Source organism: Astyanax mexicanus, chromosome 11 (assembly GCF_023375975.1).
Source record: "Astyanax mexicanus isolate ESR-SI-001 chromosome 11, AstMex3_surface, whole genome shotgun sequence".
Lineage (NCBI taxonomy): Eukaryota > Metazoa > Chordata > Actinopteri > Characiformes > Acestrorhamphidae > Astyanax > Astyanax mexicanus.
The window spans coordinates 15,309,325-15,327,447 of NC_064418.1; the positions used below are offsets into that span (position 1 = coordinate 15,309,325).

General features: G+C 38.2%; 1 protein-coding gene across 1 annotated transcript in view; it reads left to right on the forward strand.

The window, feature by feature from the left end:
• Nucleotides 1–18,123, forward strand: part of kif5c (kinesin family member 5C) — a 70,698-nt gene that overhangs the window by 45,504 nt on the left and 7,071 nt on the right. The window contains exons 14-25 of the mRNA XM_049485055.1: nucleotides 996–1,202; nucleotides 2,185–2,331; nucleotides 2,646–2,834; nucleotides 5,127–5,244; nucleotides 6,354–6,430; nucleotides 8,531–8,640; nucleotides 9,181–9,282; nucleotides 9,396–9,456; nucleotides 11,589–11,660; nucleotides 14,228–14,329; nucleotides 14,450–14,666; nucleotides 15,791–15,980. Coding sequence (XP_049341012.1) covers nucleotides 996–1,202; nucleotides 2,185–2,331; nucleotides 2,646–2,834; nucleotides 5,127–5,244; nucleotides 6,354–6,430; nucleotides 8,531–8,640; nucleotides 9,181–9,282; nucleotides 9,396–9,456; nucleotides 11,589–11,660; nucleotides 14,228–14,329; nucleotides 14,450–14,666; nucleotides 15,791–15,966 — 1,578 coding nt within the window. The 3' untranslated portion in view covers nucleotides 15,967–15,980. The remainder of the gene's footprint in view (nucleotides 1–995; nucleotides 1,203–2,184; nucleotides 2,332–2,645; nucleotides 2,835–5,126; nucleotides 5,245–6,353; nucleotides 6,431–8,530; nucleotides 8,641–9,180; nucleotides 9,283–9,395; nucleotides 9,457–11,588; nucleotides 11,661–14,227; nucleotides 14,330–14,449; nucleotides 14,667–15,790; nucleotides 15,981–18,123) is intronic.

Here is an 18,123-nt window from a genome sequence, read left to right on the forward strand (position 1 = left end):
CCTTGTGTTGGTGCATCAGCAATGATGGGGGGATATAGCGCTGACTAGCAGCCGAATGGGGGAGAGGGTTGGCGTAACTAAACTGGGAGAAAAATGGGGGTAAATTAGTAAATCACTGCTTCTGCTTTGTCACACTTGTGTTCAATATTTTTCTAATCGATCAGAAGGTCTCTTGTTGAGCATGAATGAATAAAACCATTAAAGGGAACTGGTGCCACCTGCTGGTGGTGGGTTGTCTCTTTATACAGGCAGCACTGTCAACACCCTGCTAATCTTCCCCAGTTACAGCAGGTCTGATTGAAAATTGAAAATTTGAATGACACTGTTTCCATTCAGACTGCACAGTTTCATCCATGTCTCCTCTCAGGCTGTCTTCAACATTTATACGCTTGAGGACTCTAAGTAGCGGAAAATAGACTTTGAATAATTTATACAGTTTTGATATTTAACAGTGAATGATTGTTCCTTCTGAATATGGTTGTGCTGCTCCAATGCTGCTCTTCATTCTGTCATAACTGCTTTTCTGTATCACTGTGGCCTTCAGTGAAAATTATTAGGAAATTATAAAAAATTATAAATGATCCCACTTTCTCCTCTTGGCATTATATCAATTAAGTGCAGCAATAACTAGGAGTCTATTGTTTTTTTTTCAGCACTCATAACTAGTTATAAATACAGTTGAAAAATATAAACTATATAAAAATATAAACCCACCTCCAGTGGTAATAATCCGTTTTTTAAAATAATTATTTTAACTTACGGATACTTTATAACCAAACAGATCATATTTACTCATCCTCGTTGATACAATGCTGTATAACCATTTTTTTTTTCATTCGAAAGGTTCTACAGATTTCTCAGGCATTACAGAAGCAAATGCAGCTCTTTTTATCATACATATTTAACATATTTTTCATGTTTCATAAATGCCTCCAAATAATGCAACACCTACAGCTTGTAGAGCTTGTATACATTATATTATATTTCTATCACAGTTGTTGGCATCAACACGGCGGGACTGTGAGAAGCTGCAAGAGGACCTGGCCCGGCTGCAACATGAGCATGAGGCGGCCAAGGAGGAGGTGAAGGAGGTGCTGCAGGCCCTGGAGGAGCTGGCTGTGAACTACGACCAGAAGAGCCAAGAGGTGGAGCAGAAAGGGAGGTCCAACAATCAGCTCAATGAGGAGCTCACACAGAAGAGCGTGAGTACAGGACGAGAGAGGTTAAGGGCTTGTTCCATGTGTTTTCTTTCTTTTTATGATTTTTACATTGTAAATTTAACATTGAAAACTATATTAAAGCTATACAGGAACACATGCAGAATTATTCTAATTGTGGAGGAGAAACACGTTCTTTACGGTTTACTACATTATTATATTGTCCTTTTTAAACACATGCATTGTTTTCATGTCTCAAATATTAATCTCTAATGTAGTAAATAAATAAAGAAACTTTAAATAAGAAGGCGTGTCGTAATGTTCTACTGATACTGTTTGTACTCCAAAAGTGTGTATACAGCTCTGGAAATTAAGAGACCACTTCAGTTTCTAAATCACTTTCTGATTCTGATTTTGCTTTTTATAGGTATATGTTTGAGTAAAATTTTTGTTTTATTCTATAAACTACAGACATCATTTCTCCCAAATTCCAAATACAAATATTGTCATTTAGAGTATTTATTTGCAGAAAATAAAAAATAACAAATTCATATTCATAAAGTTTAAAGAGTTCAGAAATCAGTATTTGGTGCAATAACTCTGTTTTTTTTAACTACAGTTTTTATGCATCTTGGCATGTTCTCCTCCACCAGACTTACACACTGCTTTTGGATAACTTTATGCCTTTACTCCTGGTGCAAAAATGTAAGCAGTTCAGTTTGGTTTGATGGCTTGTGATCATCCATTTTCCTCTTGATTATATTCCAGAGGTTTTCAATTTGCTAAAATCAAAGAAACTCATCATTTTTAAGTGGTCTCTTATTTTTTTCTAAAGCTGTATAATTAAAATATGTACATGATATATGTATGATAGGATAAGGACAGAGGTGCACAGGATTAATAATGTATGAGAGTATATTTATGAAACTGGATTGTGGCACAACAATTTATTTTATCCTGATCATTCACACCAAAATGCAATTTAAAATAATAACACTGAAATGTGGGTGACCTGTGTGTGTTGTAGACACTTCTATCTAGTGTGGAGAGGGAACTGGCTGCTCTGCAGGAGATGAGTGGACATCATAAGAAGAGATCTGCGGAGATCTTCAGCATGCTGCTCAGAGACATCAATGAGATCGGCAGCATCATCGGCACCAGCGACCTTAAAGCTGTGAGAACTAATACATCACACAGCTTTCTCTCTTATACACACCTATACTGAACAGCCATAATATTAAAAACACTGTTACAATGTGAATAACCTTGATTATCTGTTTTCAATAGCACCTGTCAAAAGTTGAGATACTGCTGTCCTAGTACATCTGGCTGTAATTTACAGATGTTCTCTTGGTTTATTATTACCACTGGATTAATCATACACAGATAAACACAAAAGGACAGATATTCAATCACAGACACTTCAGTACTTCTCTACCTCTCTATTCTTCAACATTTTCTCTCCATTCTCCTCAAATTCTCCTCCAGATGACGGAGTCACACACAGCGATGGAGGAGGAGTTCACCATGGCCCGCCTTTACATCAGCAAGATGAAGTCGGAGGTGAAGTCTCTGGTGAACCGCAGTAAACAGCTGGAGGGCGCCCAGGCCGAAACGGCACGCAAGATTCAGGCCAATGAAAAAGAGCTGGCATCCTGCCAACTACTCATCTCTCAGGTTAAATCACTGACCTCTGAGTTCTGATCAGGCCTCACTCCTCAGAGCCCTCTAGTGGCACACATAGTACGAGAGGTGGAAAAAGTACAGAAAAATTGTAATTGAGTAAAAGTACCTTTACTTTGCTAAAATTCTACTCAAGTAAAAGTAAAAGTACCCATCTATAAATCTACTCGAGTAAAGGTAAAAAAATACTCAATTTAAAATGTACTTTGAGTAAAAGTTACATAGTTACTTTTAATTATTTGATGTAAAAAAGTAAAAACAAATAAAAAATTAAATTGTTTTTAATGAACTATTATTCCACATAATAATTTGGATCTTTCAGGCAGTGGTATAGGTTTCTATGATCCATTTTTTTTTCTTTACTGTTAAAAGTTATGGTCATATAGGTGACTATAAACCGTATTTTTATAGTTTTACAGTTCATTATTATTTTTTAACTTTCCATTTCTATGCTTTAACTGCTATTTACATGTTTTTTTAACATTCAAGCAGATTGTTTAGTGATAAAAATACTTAACACCACATGCTTTCGCAGGTTTGATGTGGAAGTTTTGAAAGCTGACAGCTCTGTCCGGCGAGGCACATTTTGTATTGCATGAGGACGTTTTTGCCTCGTTATTCCACGTGCAAGCATCCGTACCAATTTATTTATTTTTTCATTCAGAAAATTGTTTTTTTCCCCAGCATTTTATTTTTTAGTCAGTAATTGGGATTTTTCCAATGTAGCAAAGTAAATTACTTTCAAAATGTACTTGAGTAAAAGTAAAATTACCTATTTTAAAAACTACTTTAAAAATGACAAATTACTCATAAAATCTACTCAATTACAGTAACTTGAGTAAATGTATTTCATTACTTTCCACCTCTGCATAGTACCAGTGACCTGGATCATGTAATTAAATCAATCAGAGTTTATGTTCTTTACACTGTATATCGTCGCTGTCCAATGAAAAAAAATCTCCAAAACAGCAACTTTACAGGAGAGAAAAAAAAACTTGTAAACTTTCAATGGAACTTAATGTAAAAAGAATTTATTTCAGGTCATTTTGAAGAGTTTCTATTGGTCCGTTCATCAAGAAATTTTGGCACAGTGTAAGGGACAGTTTGTTCAAATTATGTAGTAACCTAAAAATCGACAAAAATGAAGATAAGTTTTTTTTTAATTGGACAGCGACGATATACTTTATACTGTTTAATGTTTTCTGGTTTATCCCTTAGTTAAATCAGAGTGGTTATCATTTAACTACATTTACACAGATACATTGGATACATATAATTTACATTACGTTATTGAATTAAATGTAGTCACATGATTATTGTTGTATATTTCATGATACACATACAGCACCAGTACAGTAAATGTTCTGCACTGTAGATTAATACTAAAGCCATCCAACAGTAAAGAAAAAAACATGGAATTATTTAGTAAACAAAAAAGTTTTTTTTTTTTTTTTTTTATAGTAGGCACCTCTTGGTTAGGTGACAGCTTTGCACATCTTGGCTGGATTTTTTCACCTGGTCACCTGGAATGGCTTTCAGTTAACAGCTGTGTCTTGTCAAATTGATTAGTTAATTACTTGATTTTTTTGCCTCTTATTGTGTTTGAGAGCATCAGTTGTAAAGTTGTGAAGAGGTAGAGCTGGTATACAGTGAATAGTTCTATTCGAGTTATGTTCTAATCCATATTATGCCAAGAACTGCTCAACTAAATAAAGAAAAGAAAATATTTTAAGAAATGAAGGTCAATCAATTAGAAAAAAAAATTAACTTTGAAAGTATCCTCAAGTGCAGTTGCAAAGACCATTAAAAATGTTATGATGAAACTGGCTCTCATCAGGACTGCCCCAGGAAAGGAAGATCAAGAGCTACCTCTGTTCTACAGAATAAGTTAATAATAGTTAGCCGCATCAGAAACCACAAGTTAACAGCACCCCAGATAAGAGATGCATCACTGATTATTTTGGGTTGTTTAAAACTTTTTAATTTTACTACATGGTTCATTATGTGTTCCTTCATAGTCTAGATGACTTCAGTATTCATTTACAATGTAGGAAAATAATAAAAACATTGAATGAAAAGGTGGTACTGGTACTGTATGTTTCTGTGTGGTCACTACTAAGGGTCAAACATTTTGTGCAGATAATTTGCTAACTATAAGGATTATAAAGTTGAAATACAATTAAAAGTACACAAGGTATATCAGGATATCAGTGACAAATGTAGAATCATGTAAAAGCTAATGTCAGCCCATGTAACTGAATGGATGTTTGTCCCCATCTGATTCAGCTCCAAGCCAAGATTAAGTCTCTAACAGACTACATGCAGAACGTGGAGCAAAAGAAGAGGCAGCTGGAGGAGAGCCAGGACTCACTGATGGAAGAGTTGGCTAAGCTCCATGCGCAGGGTGTGTGAAACACATAGACACTTGCACACACACAAACACACACATACACACCATACAAAATGTCCTAAGTGATCAGAAGTTAAATATTAACTAGTATTTACAGGTTTTTTTTTTTCAGGAAGCCTTGAATATCAGTTCTACTCAGTGTACTGTATATAAGCATGGACGTCAATATAACATTTTCTGCTGTTCTGTAGACTTAAAGCAAAATTATATCTGCCATGTTGTTGAATTTGCAACCAGAGTAGTGATTTTCACGATTAATTTGGTTAAGTTTAATGTGATTTTTAAAATGGGGTAATCACAATTTTACATACAGACATTTTATCTTTTTTATCTATAGTGTCTCCAAAAACACTACTCATTTCTGAAGTGTTTATCCGTCTTACCTTGGTTACTGGCACCTCCCACAGACCAGCGCACACATATTCACCGAGTTCCAGCACTGTTCTAGCACTTTCGATATAAACACCCGGTGGGATAAAGCATATATTTAGCTAGAAATAAATCCTACAATTTCTAAAAATTGCAGCACCTGTGATTAATTGTGGAAAACAATAATAATTCTGTGACTCGTTTATTGCGTTATTTCTCACAAACGTTCTGAAGTTTATATATATATATATAATATATAATATATATATTTTTAGTAGGGGGAAATTGAATATATATATAAATAATATATATAAATTTATTTTTTTGTGAAAAAAATCTAAGATTCCTTTTTGGCCATAATTGCCCAGTACTAAACCAGATAGTAGAGACCAGAGGCGAGGCCAGACTTGCCTACTCGTTAGTTAGACCAGCTCCCTTTCTTTCAGACCACACCCCCTTTGTCACTATGATTAACTAGTGCCTGATAGTTCAAATAAAACTCAGCTGCTCCGTGTATTGCAGACGGCCCATTTTTATATGAGCATGGGTGGAGCTACATTTCATACTGCAACTACACCTGTGGTGGCTTCACATTTGAGAGACGTTGTGATGCCAAAGCTTATCACCAGTCTTTGAATCTACTCTACTCTGTGAACAAACAGCAGACTGGACTGCTGAAAATAATGTCTGTAGGTGTATATTAGTTACATTTGCGCTGCTTTATGTTAACACAGGAAAGATGCACGAGGTGTCAGTGATGGACAAGGAGAAGGAGCACATGAGCAGGATGAAGGATGCTGAAGAAATGAAGGTACATGTTAGGCTTCACTTTCTGCTCTTACAACAACAGAGTACCATCCCAATGTGTCTGAAACGAATTGTATTAATTTCCAGAGACATACAGTTGTGGTCAAAAGTTTACATACACTTGTAAAAAAACATAATGTTATGGCTGTCTTGAGTTTTCAATAAGTTCTACAACTCTAATTTTTCTGTGATAGAGTGATCGGAACACATACATGTTTGTCACAAAAAACAGTCATAAAATTTGGTTCTTTCATAAATTTATTATGGGTCTGCTGAAAATGTCACCAAATCTGCTGGGTCAAAAATATACATACAGCAACATTAGTATTTGGTTACATGTCCCTTGGCCATTTTCACGGCAACTAGGCGCTTTTGGTAGCCATCCACAAGCTCCTGGCAAGCTTCAGGTCGAATGTTTGACCACTCTTCTTGACAGAATTGGTGCAGTTCAGCTAAATGTGATGGTTTTCTTGCATGAACCCGTTTCTTTAGCACTGTCCACATGTTCTCAATGGGGTTTAAGTCAGGACTTTGGGAAGGCCATTCTAAAACCTTAATTCTAGCCTGGTTTAGCCATTCCTTTACCACTTTTGATGTGTGTTTTGGGTCATTGTCTTGTTGGAACACCCAACTGCGCCCAAGACCCAACCTTCGGGCTGATGGTTTTAAGTTTTCCTGCAGAATTTGGAGGTAATCCTCCTTCTTCATTATCCCATTTACTTTCTGCAAAGAACCAGTTCCACTGGCAGCAAAACATCCCCAGAGCATAATACTACCACCACCATGCTTGACAGTAGGCATGGTGTTCCTGGGATTAAAGGCCTCACCTTTTCTCCTCCAAACATATTGCTGGGTGTTGTGGCCAAACAGCTCAATTTTTGTTTCGTCTGACCAGAGAACTTTCCTCCAGAAGGTTTTATCTTTGTCCATGTGATCAGCAGCAAACTTCAGCCGAGTCTTAAGGTGCCTTTTCTGGAGCAAGGGCTTCTTTCTTGCACGGCAGCCTCTCAGTCCATGGCGATGTAAAACACGCTTGACTGTGGAGACTGACACCTGTGTTCCATCAGCTTCCAAATCCTTGCAGACCTGCTTCTTGGTGATTCTTGGTTGACTCTTGACCATCCTGACCAATCTCCTCTCGGCAGCATGTGATAGCTTGCGTTTTCTTCCTGATCGTGGCAGTGACACAACTGTTCCATGCACTTTATACTTGCGTATAATTGTCTGCACAGTTGCTCTTGGGACCTGTAGCTGCTTTGAAATGGCTCCAAGTGACTTCCCTGACTTGTTCAAGTCAATAATTCGCTTTTTCAGATCCACACTGAGTTCCTTTGACTTTCCCATTGTAGCTTTTGTAGCTGAGTCTAATCACTGGGTCAAATGAGCCCTATTTAAATGGGCTCATGAGAAGTCAACAGCTGTAGTCAATCAGAATCACTTACAAGAAGTGAAGAGGCCATGACATGAAGCTAATTTGATTGACACAACTCGCTACATCACCAAAATTGACAAATTTTGTTGCTGTATGTATATTTTTGACCCAGCAGATTTGGTGACATTTTCAGCAGACCCATAATAAATTTATGAAAGAACCAAATTTTATGACTGTTTTTTGTGACAAACATGTATGTGTTCCGATCACTCTATCACAGAAAAATAAGAGTTGTAGAACTTATTGAAAACTCAAGACAGCCATAACATTATGTTTTTTTACAAGTGTATGTAAACTTTTGACCACAACTGTATATTTCCAGAGCTATTCAAATCTTCATGTGAAGAATCATAGATAGACTATAAGGACAAAACTATTTGGACAGTTACACATTACACCTTCAAGAGCTTTTATGAAGTCCCATTCTAAACTTATAGACCCTTTGCAGTTCTAACAGCAGGTTTATATTTATTGATCACCAAGCGTCGGACCATTTTTGCACTATTCTCCCCAGAACTTTGCTGTGGTTCCTAAACTCTTTTGACCACTACATGATCAGTTCACATACTTGTGTCCTATCACATTTGGCATGTTAGTGTATTACAGTAAATTTGTGTTTCATTTAAAATTAAAACTAATATATGTGTGTAAACATTCTACATTTGTGTGTAGATTGCCCTTGAGGAGCAGATGGAGACTCACCGTGAGGCCCACCAGAAGCAGCTCTCGCGCCTCAGAGACGAGATTGATGAGAAGCAGAGGATCCTGGACGAGCTGAAAGAGTTAAGAGCTAAACAAATTGTGTTTTTTCTTCTCAGGCAGCTTGTGTATTTTTTTATCGTCAATAATTTTTTTAAATGTTATTTTTTCACATTTCAATTGGAATTTTAACACATCATGTATTTACATACATATCACGGAATAAGGCCCTGTCTATCAGTATCCAGACATTTTGTGCGAAAAAAATGTTAAACTAATAATATTATTATTAATAGTTTATTAATAATAAACTAATAATAATAATAATAAAAACTAATAATAGTGGACTATTCTTAGTCCAGCTGGGATTCTGAAGTGTTTAAAAACTACAGCTGTCTGATTCACTCTTACCAACACAACTCACTCTACTAATACATCACCATCATACCTTTCAGTGTCACTGCAGTGCTGAGAATAAATGATCCACCACCCAAAAAATAATATAAATTAATAATAAAATCCTGTGGGGTCCTTACCATTGGGATGCATGTGAAATTAAGATCCTAAGAGCCTAAGATCGTTCTGCTGGTCATATGACCTGACACATGTTTATTCTCACTCAGTCTGAACCAGGCTCTTGAGCTGGAGCAGAAAAAACTCCTCTCGGACTACGACAAGCTCAGAAAGGAGGAGGAGGAGAAGGACAGGAAGCTGCAGAAACTGGTGTAAGTAGATTGATGTGGATGAACATGAAGGATGAGTGTGCTCAGGTTGGAAAAATGCAAAGTGAGGCTTGTGATGCACTGAAGTTTACCTGTGTTTCTTTTCTATACATCAGCTTACTGAATGAGAAACGGGAGCAGGCCAGGGAGGACCTGAAGGGTCTTGAGGAGACGGTGGTAAGTAAACAAGTGATGTGGTGTTTTAAAAGTATGGACAAAATGTGTGGACAAAAGTATTGGGTCACTTACTATTCACTGTTTCTTCTGAAATAAATGGCATTAAAATAGTTTATCCTACTTTTTTTGGAGTAACTGTCTCTACTATTCAGGCAAGGATATATACCAGATTTTGTGACATTTCTGTAAGGTTTTGATTGCATTCAGCAGCCAGTATGCTAAGGCCAATTTATGCTTCCTGTCTGGAAATGTAACTGTGCAACGCTGACAGCCGGTCCTCCAAGCCTTGCACTCCCGCCCATGCATTCCTTTCTTCGCTGTTTAAATGCAAAGCAGCTGATACGTGCACACAGAAGTATAAATGCACTCTGCTGTGTAGTGCACTCTCGCTGGATACACGTAGGCTACGGCAGAAGTTCGATGCAGGAGTTTCGCAAGGCACACTGCAATGCTCATTCCTATCTTACACCGTATCAACAGGCTATTTTCATGCCTTGCACATGCACATGCCTTGTCAGAGTTATAATAATAATAAATCTACACTGATAGGCGTGGTGGTCTGGAAATGAGGTGTGTTCAGGTAAATTGCTTGCTATTTTGGCCAATAAAAGTGACGAGTACGACCCCCACTCGTTAAACACACACACACACACAGCGCGAACCTGAATTTTACCTTAATAATAAACAGAATAAAGAATAAAATAACAGTGCTGTTCCCTAAAATAAGCTGCTGGTGTACCTTCACAGTGTAATGTGCAGGTCAGTATCCTCTGCTGAGACACACAAAAGCATCGTGCTGTTAAGATACGAACCTGCCAAAGTCAGAGCGCACCTGGCTCTTAAAGGGAATGACAACTGGCACACTGATTGGTTTATTTCACGGTACGCCCAAAACACACCCATGAATAATTAAGAGAATTATTACATTCCTGTTGCATGTTTAAATCCAAAAAGTACTGAACAAAGCTTCATCATTCCAGGGAACACAATACCACTACTCACTACTACTCGCTATTCTCAGAAATTGACCTCAGAGGAAGGGCTTGAGTAGGGGTGGGCAATATTATATCGTATACAATATATCGTATGTATAATTGTTTTAGTTTGCAGTTTATATTCATGCACTAAAGATTCTGCAATATTTTTTGCTGCATTATATTATTTTATGCTATATTATTTATTTTGCCACATTATGATTATGCTGTTATACTCTTATACTATATTCCTGAAATTAATTAATTATTTTCCTATATGGCCAAGTATATCGTTATCGCAAAAATACCCTGAAATATCGTGATATCATTTTAGAGCCATATCGCCCACCCATTAGGCTTGAGGATGCCCAATAAAAAACTGTTTATAATGGCTAGGCACAAACTATTGTCTTGTCAGTGGTTTCCATTGCTAAAAGTGAGGCGGATACACTATATGTCCAAATGTGTACAGTGAACACTGCTTCTAATTGATCCATAATTGACTGGTGCACTATAGACCTCTAAAATAGGGCCCATTGACACCATGCCTAATGCCAGGATTGGGTTTTGTATAAAGCCAATCATCACTGAGCTGTGGAGCACTGGAACTATTTTCTCTGAATTGATTGTGTTCCATCCAATACTTTTGGGATGAAGCATGAAGATGAGGATGAGGATGAGATGCGGTGGTGGTCATCTAACATCCTGACGTCTTGTCGCTAAATGCAATTAAATCCTCACAGCAATGGTCTTGCTCCAAAATCTTGTAGAAATCAAGTAGAGTAGAGCCTTGCTTAGTAGAGACAGTTACTCCAGCAAAAGCAGGATAAACTCTTTTAATGCATTTGATTTCAGAAGAAACAATGACTAAACATGTTACTATACTTTTGACTACATTGTATGCATTATAGACTACACATATCTTTTTAAATGAAATTGAAAGGAAAATGTAGTTAGTGACTATAATAATCCCATAATCCCTCTGAAAATTCTGTGAAAAGTATGCGAAACTGCAACACAAAGTACAGCTAAATATTTTTTTGTGTAAAATATACACGGTCTAGTTATTGTTTTTATCTCTTAATGAATCTGAGTGATTACTGACTTTATTTTTAGCGTTTTTAATCTTTAACAACTTTATTTCTTTGGACCCTCCAGGCAAAAGAGCTACAGATGCTCCACAACCTCCGAAAGCTCTTTATTGATGAACTCAACACACGTGTCAGTAGGGTGAGTGTTCCCACAACCTTATTGTATCTTCATTGTTATTTAATTTTTTTAATATAATTTTATTTCAAATTTTTCCCATTTTCTCTCCAATTTACACGGCCAGTTACCCAACCCACTCATTAGGACTCCCCCTATCACTAGTAATGCCCCAACACAGAAGGAGGGTGAAGACTAACACATGCTTCCTCCGATACATGCGAAGTCAGCCACCGCTTCTTTTCCAGCTGTTGCTGATGCAGCATTGCCAAGTAGCCAGCGCGCTCGGAGGAAAGCGCAGCAGCTCGTTTCCAATACATCAGCTCACAGACGCCCTGTGCTGATCGACATCACCTTTTAGAGTGATGTGGGGAGAGAGCGCCATCTACCCACCCGGAGGGAACAGGGCCAATTTTGCTCCCTCTGAGCGCTGGCAGCTCACAGTGGCAGCGCTTTAGACCGCTGGACCACTCAGCGCCCTTCATTGTTATTTTTGAATCAGCATTACCAAACTTCCCCACATTTCCTATGAGTATTTGGGTGGGACCTACCTACTCTTGGCAGGTCCAGTCACATCCCCTGGCTGTGAAGCTTGTTTCTGATGCCAGGAGCTGAATGACTGATGGGGCATGTGTGGGCTCCAGCTGAGGAAAGAGGAAAAAACATGTGGCCTGTTTGAGATGTTTCCTGCAGACTCAGGAAAACTGTAGCATTGACTCATCATGAGCAAAGTGAAATTAATATGCCACTGCCTCATTAATGTCAGCTCTCTTTGAGCAACATTATCAGATAAACCTAAGGTTGAATAGTTCTCACAGCTGTCTGTTTCTATGGGTCATGCTGTTGACAGTTGTAGTTAGCATGTTTTGCAAACTCAGTGACAGCTTCTAGCATATTACCGGTACTCATAGGATAAGGATATAAAGCTCTGGAAAAAAATTAAGAGACCACTTCAGTTTCTGAATCAGTTTCTGTGATTTTGTTATTTATAGTTATATGTTTGAGTTAAATGAACATTGTTGTTTTATTCTATAAACTACGGACAACATTTCTCCCAAATTCCAAATAAAAATATTGTTATTTAAAGCATTTATTTGCAGACAATGAGAAATGGCTGAAGTAATAAAAAAATGCAGAGCTTTCAGACCTTATAAGTAAAGCAAAGGAAACAAGTTCTTATTCATAAAGTAAGTTTTAAGAGTTCAGAAATCAATATTTGGTGGAATAACCCTGTTTTTAATCACAGTTTTTATGCATCTTGGCATGTTCTCCTCCACCAGTCTTACACACTGCTTTTGGATAACTTTATGCCTTTACTCCTGGTGCAAAAATTCAAGCAGTTCAGTTTGGTTTGATGGCTTGTGATCATCCATCTTCCTCTTTATTATATTCCAGAGGTTTTCAATTTGATGGGGTGTGACGAGACACTAATATCACGAGACAAGACGAGACACGATACTGGGTTCACGAGGACGAGACAAGAAGGGATTTAAAAATAAAATTTTAAAGAAAACGTCAAAAATGAAAAATGGCTTGAAAACTAGAGTTTTATTTGACAAAATCATATAACACAAACTTAACAGACTGGTTTCTCACACATTGATTTTATAAGAAATAGAAATAAAAGGAAAAATAAATTTAAAACTTTTCTAGGTCTTGTAGTGCAAACTATAATTGCAAACCACAACCAGTTATATTAAGCCTAGGGTTTGTGTTTTTTCTCCTAAATCTCTTGTAATTTAACTATGCTTAACCATAGCCAGTCATATTAAGACTATGCTTGAAGTGCAAACAGAAACATTTTTTTTTAAATATAGTACAGAGTTAAGGGAAACTGCCTATGAAACAGTCACGTGTTCGATTTACTTACAGTATTTATATATGGTTTGTGTCTTGTTGGTCACTCTGTTACCGTTTATTGGTTCCACTGGAGCCAAAATGCAACCAGACATACAACTTAAAAGTAGCAGAAGCAGCTTCTATTCAAATGCCCGAATTTTCCTCTTCTGCTGAGAGCTGATCTCACTGCTCGGCCAACACACTCGCTGCAATCGCTACTGTGTTGCCAGATCCTTCTTTAAAAGTCCACGCTAAACTGTTTTTTTCCCCACGAGACAGGTTTAAGCCTGATGAAAAAATATCGTCACGTTTTAATCTCGCGAGATCTCGTCACACCCCTAGTGTTGAGTCTGTGCTAATTGGCTCTAGTCTGGAGACTCTGGTGCACTCGGAACTGACAGTCATAGTGAAAGTTGGGTAATATATGATGAGCTGAGATGACCTAAATTTTTGGATAACATGAATACGTTATTCCAGACCAGACAGGGGCTTTTAATAGTGAGCGGGGGTTTATGTAAATAAAATTAGTCTAGACTGTGATGTAACAGTTTTGGAATCAGACCTTTTTCCACTTCTATTTTGATTCTACTGGAGGTTCTTTTGAAAAAGGAACAACAGTATTTTAGGTTCACAATATGTCACTTTCATGTACTGAACTCCCATTATTCAGCTTTACTAAGATAAACATAGTTCAATATTTTAGAGCACCTTACCAAGCAATCACATCTCATGACCTGTTTCTGTCCTCACAGAGCGTGGAGCTGGACCCGGAGGAGGGTGGCAGCCTGGCTCAGAAGCAGAAGATCATTTTCCTGGAGAATAATCTGGAACAACTCACCAAAGTCCATAAACAGGTCTGTGCTCTTGTTTCTGCTTCAGTCTTCTTCATTCAGTTTCATTAGACAATGGCAGGACTCCTACTCCCTGCTTTGTGCCCCTATTGTTCTGACCCTCTGTCTCTCATCTCTCTGCAGCTGGTGCGTGATAACGCAGAGTTGCGCTGTGAGCTGCCGAAGCTGGAGAAGCGTCTGCGGGCCACAGCCGAGCGCGTCAAGGCTCTGGAGGCGGCGCTGAGGGAGGCCAAGGAGAACGCCATGAGGGACCGCAAGCGCTACCAGCAGGAGGTGGACCGCATTAAAGAGGCCGTCAAAGCAAAGAACCAAGCAAGGAGGAGCCACACGGCACAGATCGGTCAGTTACAGAGCTGCAACTTGATTACTTTAAACAGTACCGCTCAAAAGTTTGGACACACCTTAAATTGATGGGTTTTTTTTCAGTACTTTAACATGTTCTGCATTGTAGATTAATACTAAGTTCATCCAAACAATGTCAAGAGTTAATTACTTAAATGTTTTGCTTCTTTATGTGTTTGAGAGCATCAATTGTAAAGTTGTGAAGAGGTAGAATTAGTATACAGTAAATAGCTCTATTGGAGCAATGTTCTAATCCATATTATGGCAATAACTACTCAATTAAACTCAACAGGATTAGTTTCTCAGGGGGTTCTGGGGTAATTTTCTATTTTAGCAAGAGTTTAAGAGCACAGAATAAGTTCATCAGAGGTACCAGTTTTCGCAAAACTGCTGCATTGTTAAAAATATGGCCAACAAAAAAACATTTTTGTCTCCCTGTCCTTTGTCCTTTTTTGTACCCATGGTTTTTGTGTCAGTAAAGATTATAAAAATTATAAACATTATCATCAACTAAATATTGCTCAAAAACTTGATGATCCAAAATTGCCTGGCTTTCAAATAAAAAATGTGCAATTAAAATATATATTGTTTATTGGTACAGTGATACAGAATACTGAATGTACCCTTTGGCTGGTTAAATGGTACAAATTTGTACTTATTGCTGTTAGAAATTACTTTGTACTTCAGAGGGAACAAATCTGACCCTGAAAAGACCAATATTGTTCCTTTGAGGGTACAATTATGTACAAAAAAGTACTCATATCGTACCTCTGTTTTTTAGAGTGTAGTTGCTGCTTCTCCTTCACTCTGTGAAGCTCCAGCTCATCCCAAATCACCTCAAATCACCATCCAAGTTGTTCAGGTTTAGATCAGAGGATTGTAGAAGACTTAGCACTTTTTTATACTGTTTAATACATAATTCCAGATGTGTCTCTTAATTGTTTCCATAAATTAAATTGAATGAGTTGTGTGTAAACTAATGCAATGTAAGCATATAATGCAAATGCATGTAATGAATGTTAGTCAGTGTCAAATGCTATAAATAATGTGTGTCAGTGTACATGTCAGTTAGATAAGTTCTCAGATCTGGTTCATTTTTCACCTCCACTCTGCTTCCTGTAGCCAAGCCCATCCGTGCTGGACATCATCACCCAGCTGCCTCTGGCTCTCCAAGTCACAGCATCAGAGGAGGAGGCCAGTCTACACCCAGCCCACGCCGCCACCACCATCACCATCAGCAGGCTCTGCACTACCACCAGAGCAGCAACAGCAGCCTGAGCAGCAGCAGCAGCAAATGAAGAACTGAGAGACGGTACAGTCCTGTCTACAAATTACACGATTACACAGCATTGCACAGCTTGAATTAGGGCGTGTCGGTGTGTCTTTGGTATCGTGAGGCCACAAAAAATACATCTTGCCTGTAGTGCTGGGCGTTGTTGAGCAATTTTTGAAAACCGCATACCGCAGCACCATACTGTAGAACAGCGCATCCAAAGAAACACTCTAAACTCGCTGTTCCCAGCTGCACACACACCCCTCCCCTTCCTCCTCATGGTCAGACAGTGCTCTGCTCAAGCACCAATCAGAACACTCCAGTAATTACCAAGCACTGGCACCACCTGGACCAGAGTTGAGAAGAAGCAGGAGTGGAAGGATATTAGCGGAGAAGTTTTCGATAGTTATTATCATTTGTTTATCGTTCATCCATGAGATTCTAAGTGTTTATTAATGTGTTTGGATCTGTTTAGTGGTGTATGGAATGCTGGTGTTTGCTCTGTCGCCGCGTAACCTGGCCCCCCCCATAACCCCCCCCATTCCCGGTTTAACCTGCAGAGCTGAGAGGTATGAACGCGCTGCGCTCTGGATAGGCGTAGACTACGGCATAGGGTAATATTAGCAGCTAAATCACACTCGTCCCTCACTCCATCCTGCCTGAAAACAGCAATTTATCCCCCAGACGAGCCCAGAAACAGTCCAGAGTACAGAAAATCATTTATTCAGCAAGTGACAAAACAACATAAAACTCGCGGATACGAGGTGAGCAGTACCTATAGCCCTGTTTAAATATACTAATACTATAGCCTGAAGGATAATATTATTACACACTGAACTGAATGTATTAGTTAACTGGAGAAAGAAGGGAATTGTGGCTGGTTTTAATACTGTACGGCCTTTAATGGCTTGAACTAATTATTAAAATATTTAGTTTTGTAAAGGAAGTCGTGTTAAAGTTGTTGGCCTATCTCTTTTTAAGGTCTATTGTTTACATAATTTAGCTGTTTTTCTGTTAATAAAGTTTGATTACCTTAACTATTGTGTAATTTTGTCGGACAAAGTAAACCTAATAGTAATCAAAGCCTTAATTTAAAGCCTTAGTGTTTATTATATGTACTCCTAACAGCCACAGTAAGTAACAGACCTATATAAAAGCCCTGTCATGCAAAGAAATATATAAATAAATAATAATAAAAATACCAAGATATACCATGAAACCGTCAGAATTTTTTTAAAATACTGTGATATGCTTTTTTGGTCATACCGCCCAGCACTACTTGCCTGGCTCGAAACGTGCAAAAGGCAGGAACCAATCTTAACAGCGCTGTGCTTTTGGTGCATTTCTTCAGAGAATACTGACCTGCAGCTTATTTCAGGGAACAGCAGTGTTACTTTATTCTTTATTCTGTTTATTCTTGATGTAAAAGCTGGATGTGTGTCCGTATGTGTGTTTGTTCCTTCATGGCTAAGATAGGATTGGGCGGCTGACTGTTGACTGTTGTCAGGGTTTTAATCATTCAGTGGGGCACCTGTATTTCCCACCTCCAAGATAAAAACACGCCAGAAATTTACTTGATAACACCAGTGTAGATTGATTTCTAAACTCAGACGTTATTTAAATGATTCAGGCAGAGGGAGTGAAAATAAACTGTTTATAGGAATGAGCATAGCATCGTGCCTTGCTAGTTGGATGACTTTAGTATTAATCTACGGATGAGATTTTGGGATATTCTGTCCCTCCCTGTTCCCAGACTGGCACATCAGGATGCTTCCAAATTCTCTTCCTTTAAATTCAATTTGACCTGAGAAAAACAAGCTAACATGCCTCCAGCTGCCCTTTCCTTAATACCAGATTTGTCCTCCAAGTTGTGATCAATTGAATTTGATGTAACTCCTGAAGAAACAGAGCTCTATTTAACAGAAGAAGAGGTCCGTCGACCCCTGTGTCATGCTTTACAAATCCCTGATTGGGTCAGGTTTGTCCTCTTCTCTTGTACTGTGTGAAGATTAATTGTGCCGCACTAAAAAACTTGACTAATCAGGTTTGTGCAGCATGTGATGTGTCTGGAAGCGGCAGTGTGGGTCTAACATTAGCCACCGGTGCCAGATGCTCGACTAAGATGGAGGAAAGTGTTTATAATGGACACAAAAAGCTCTGTGTCCACAAAGAGCCGGCAGGC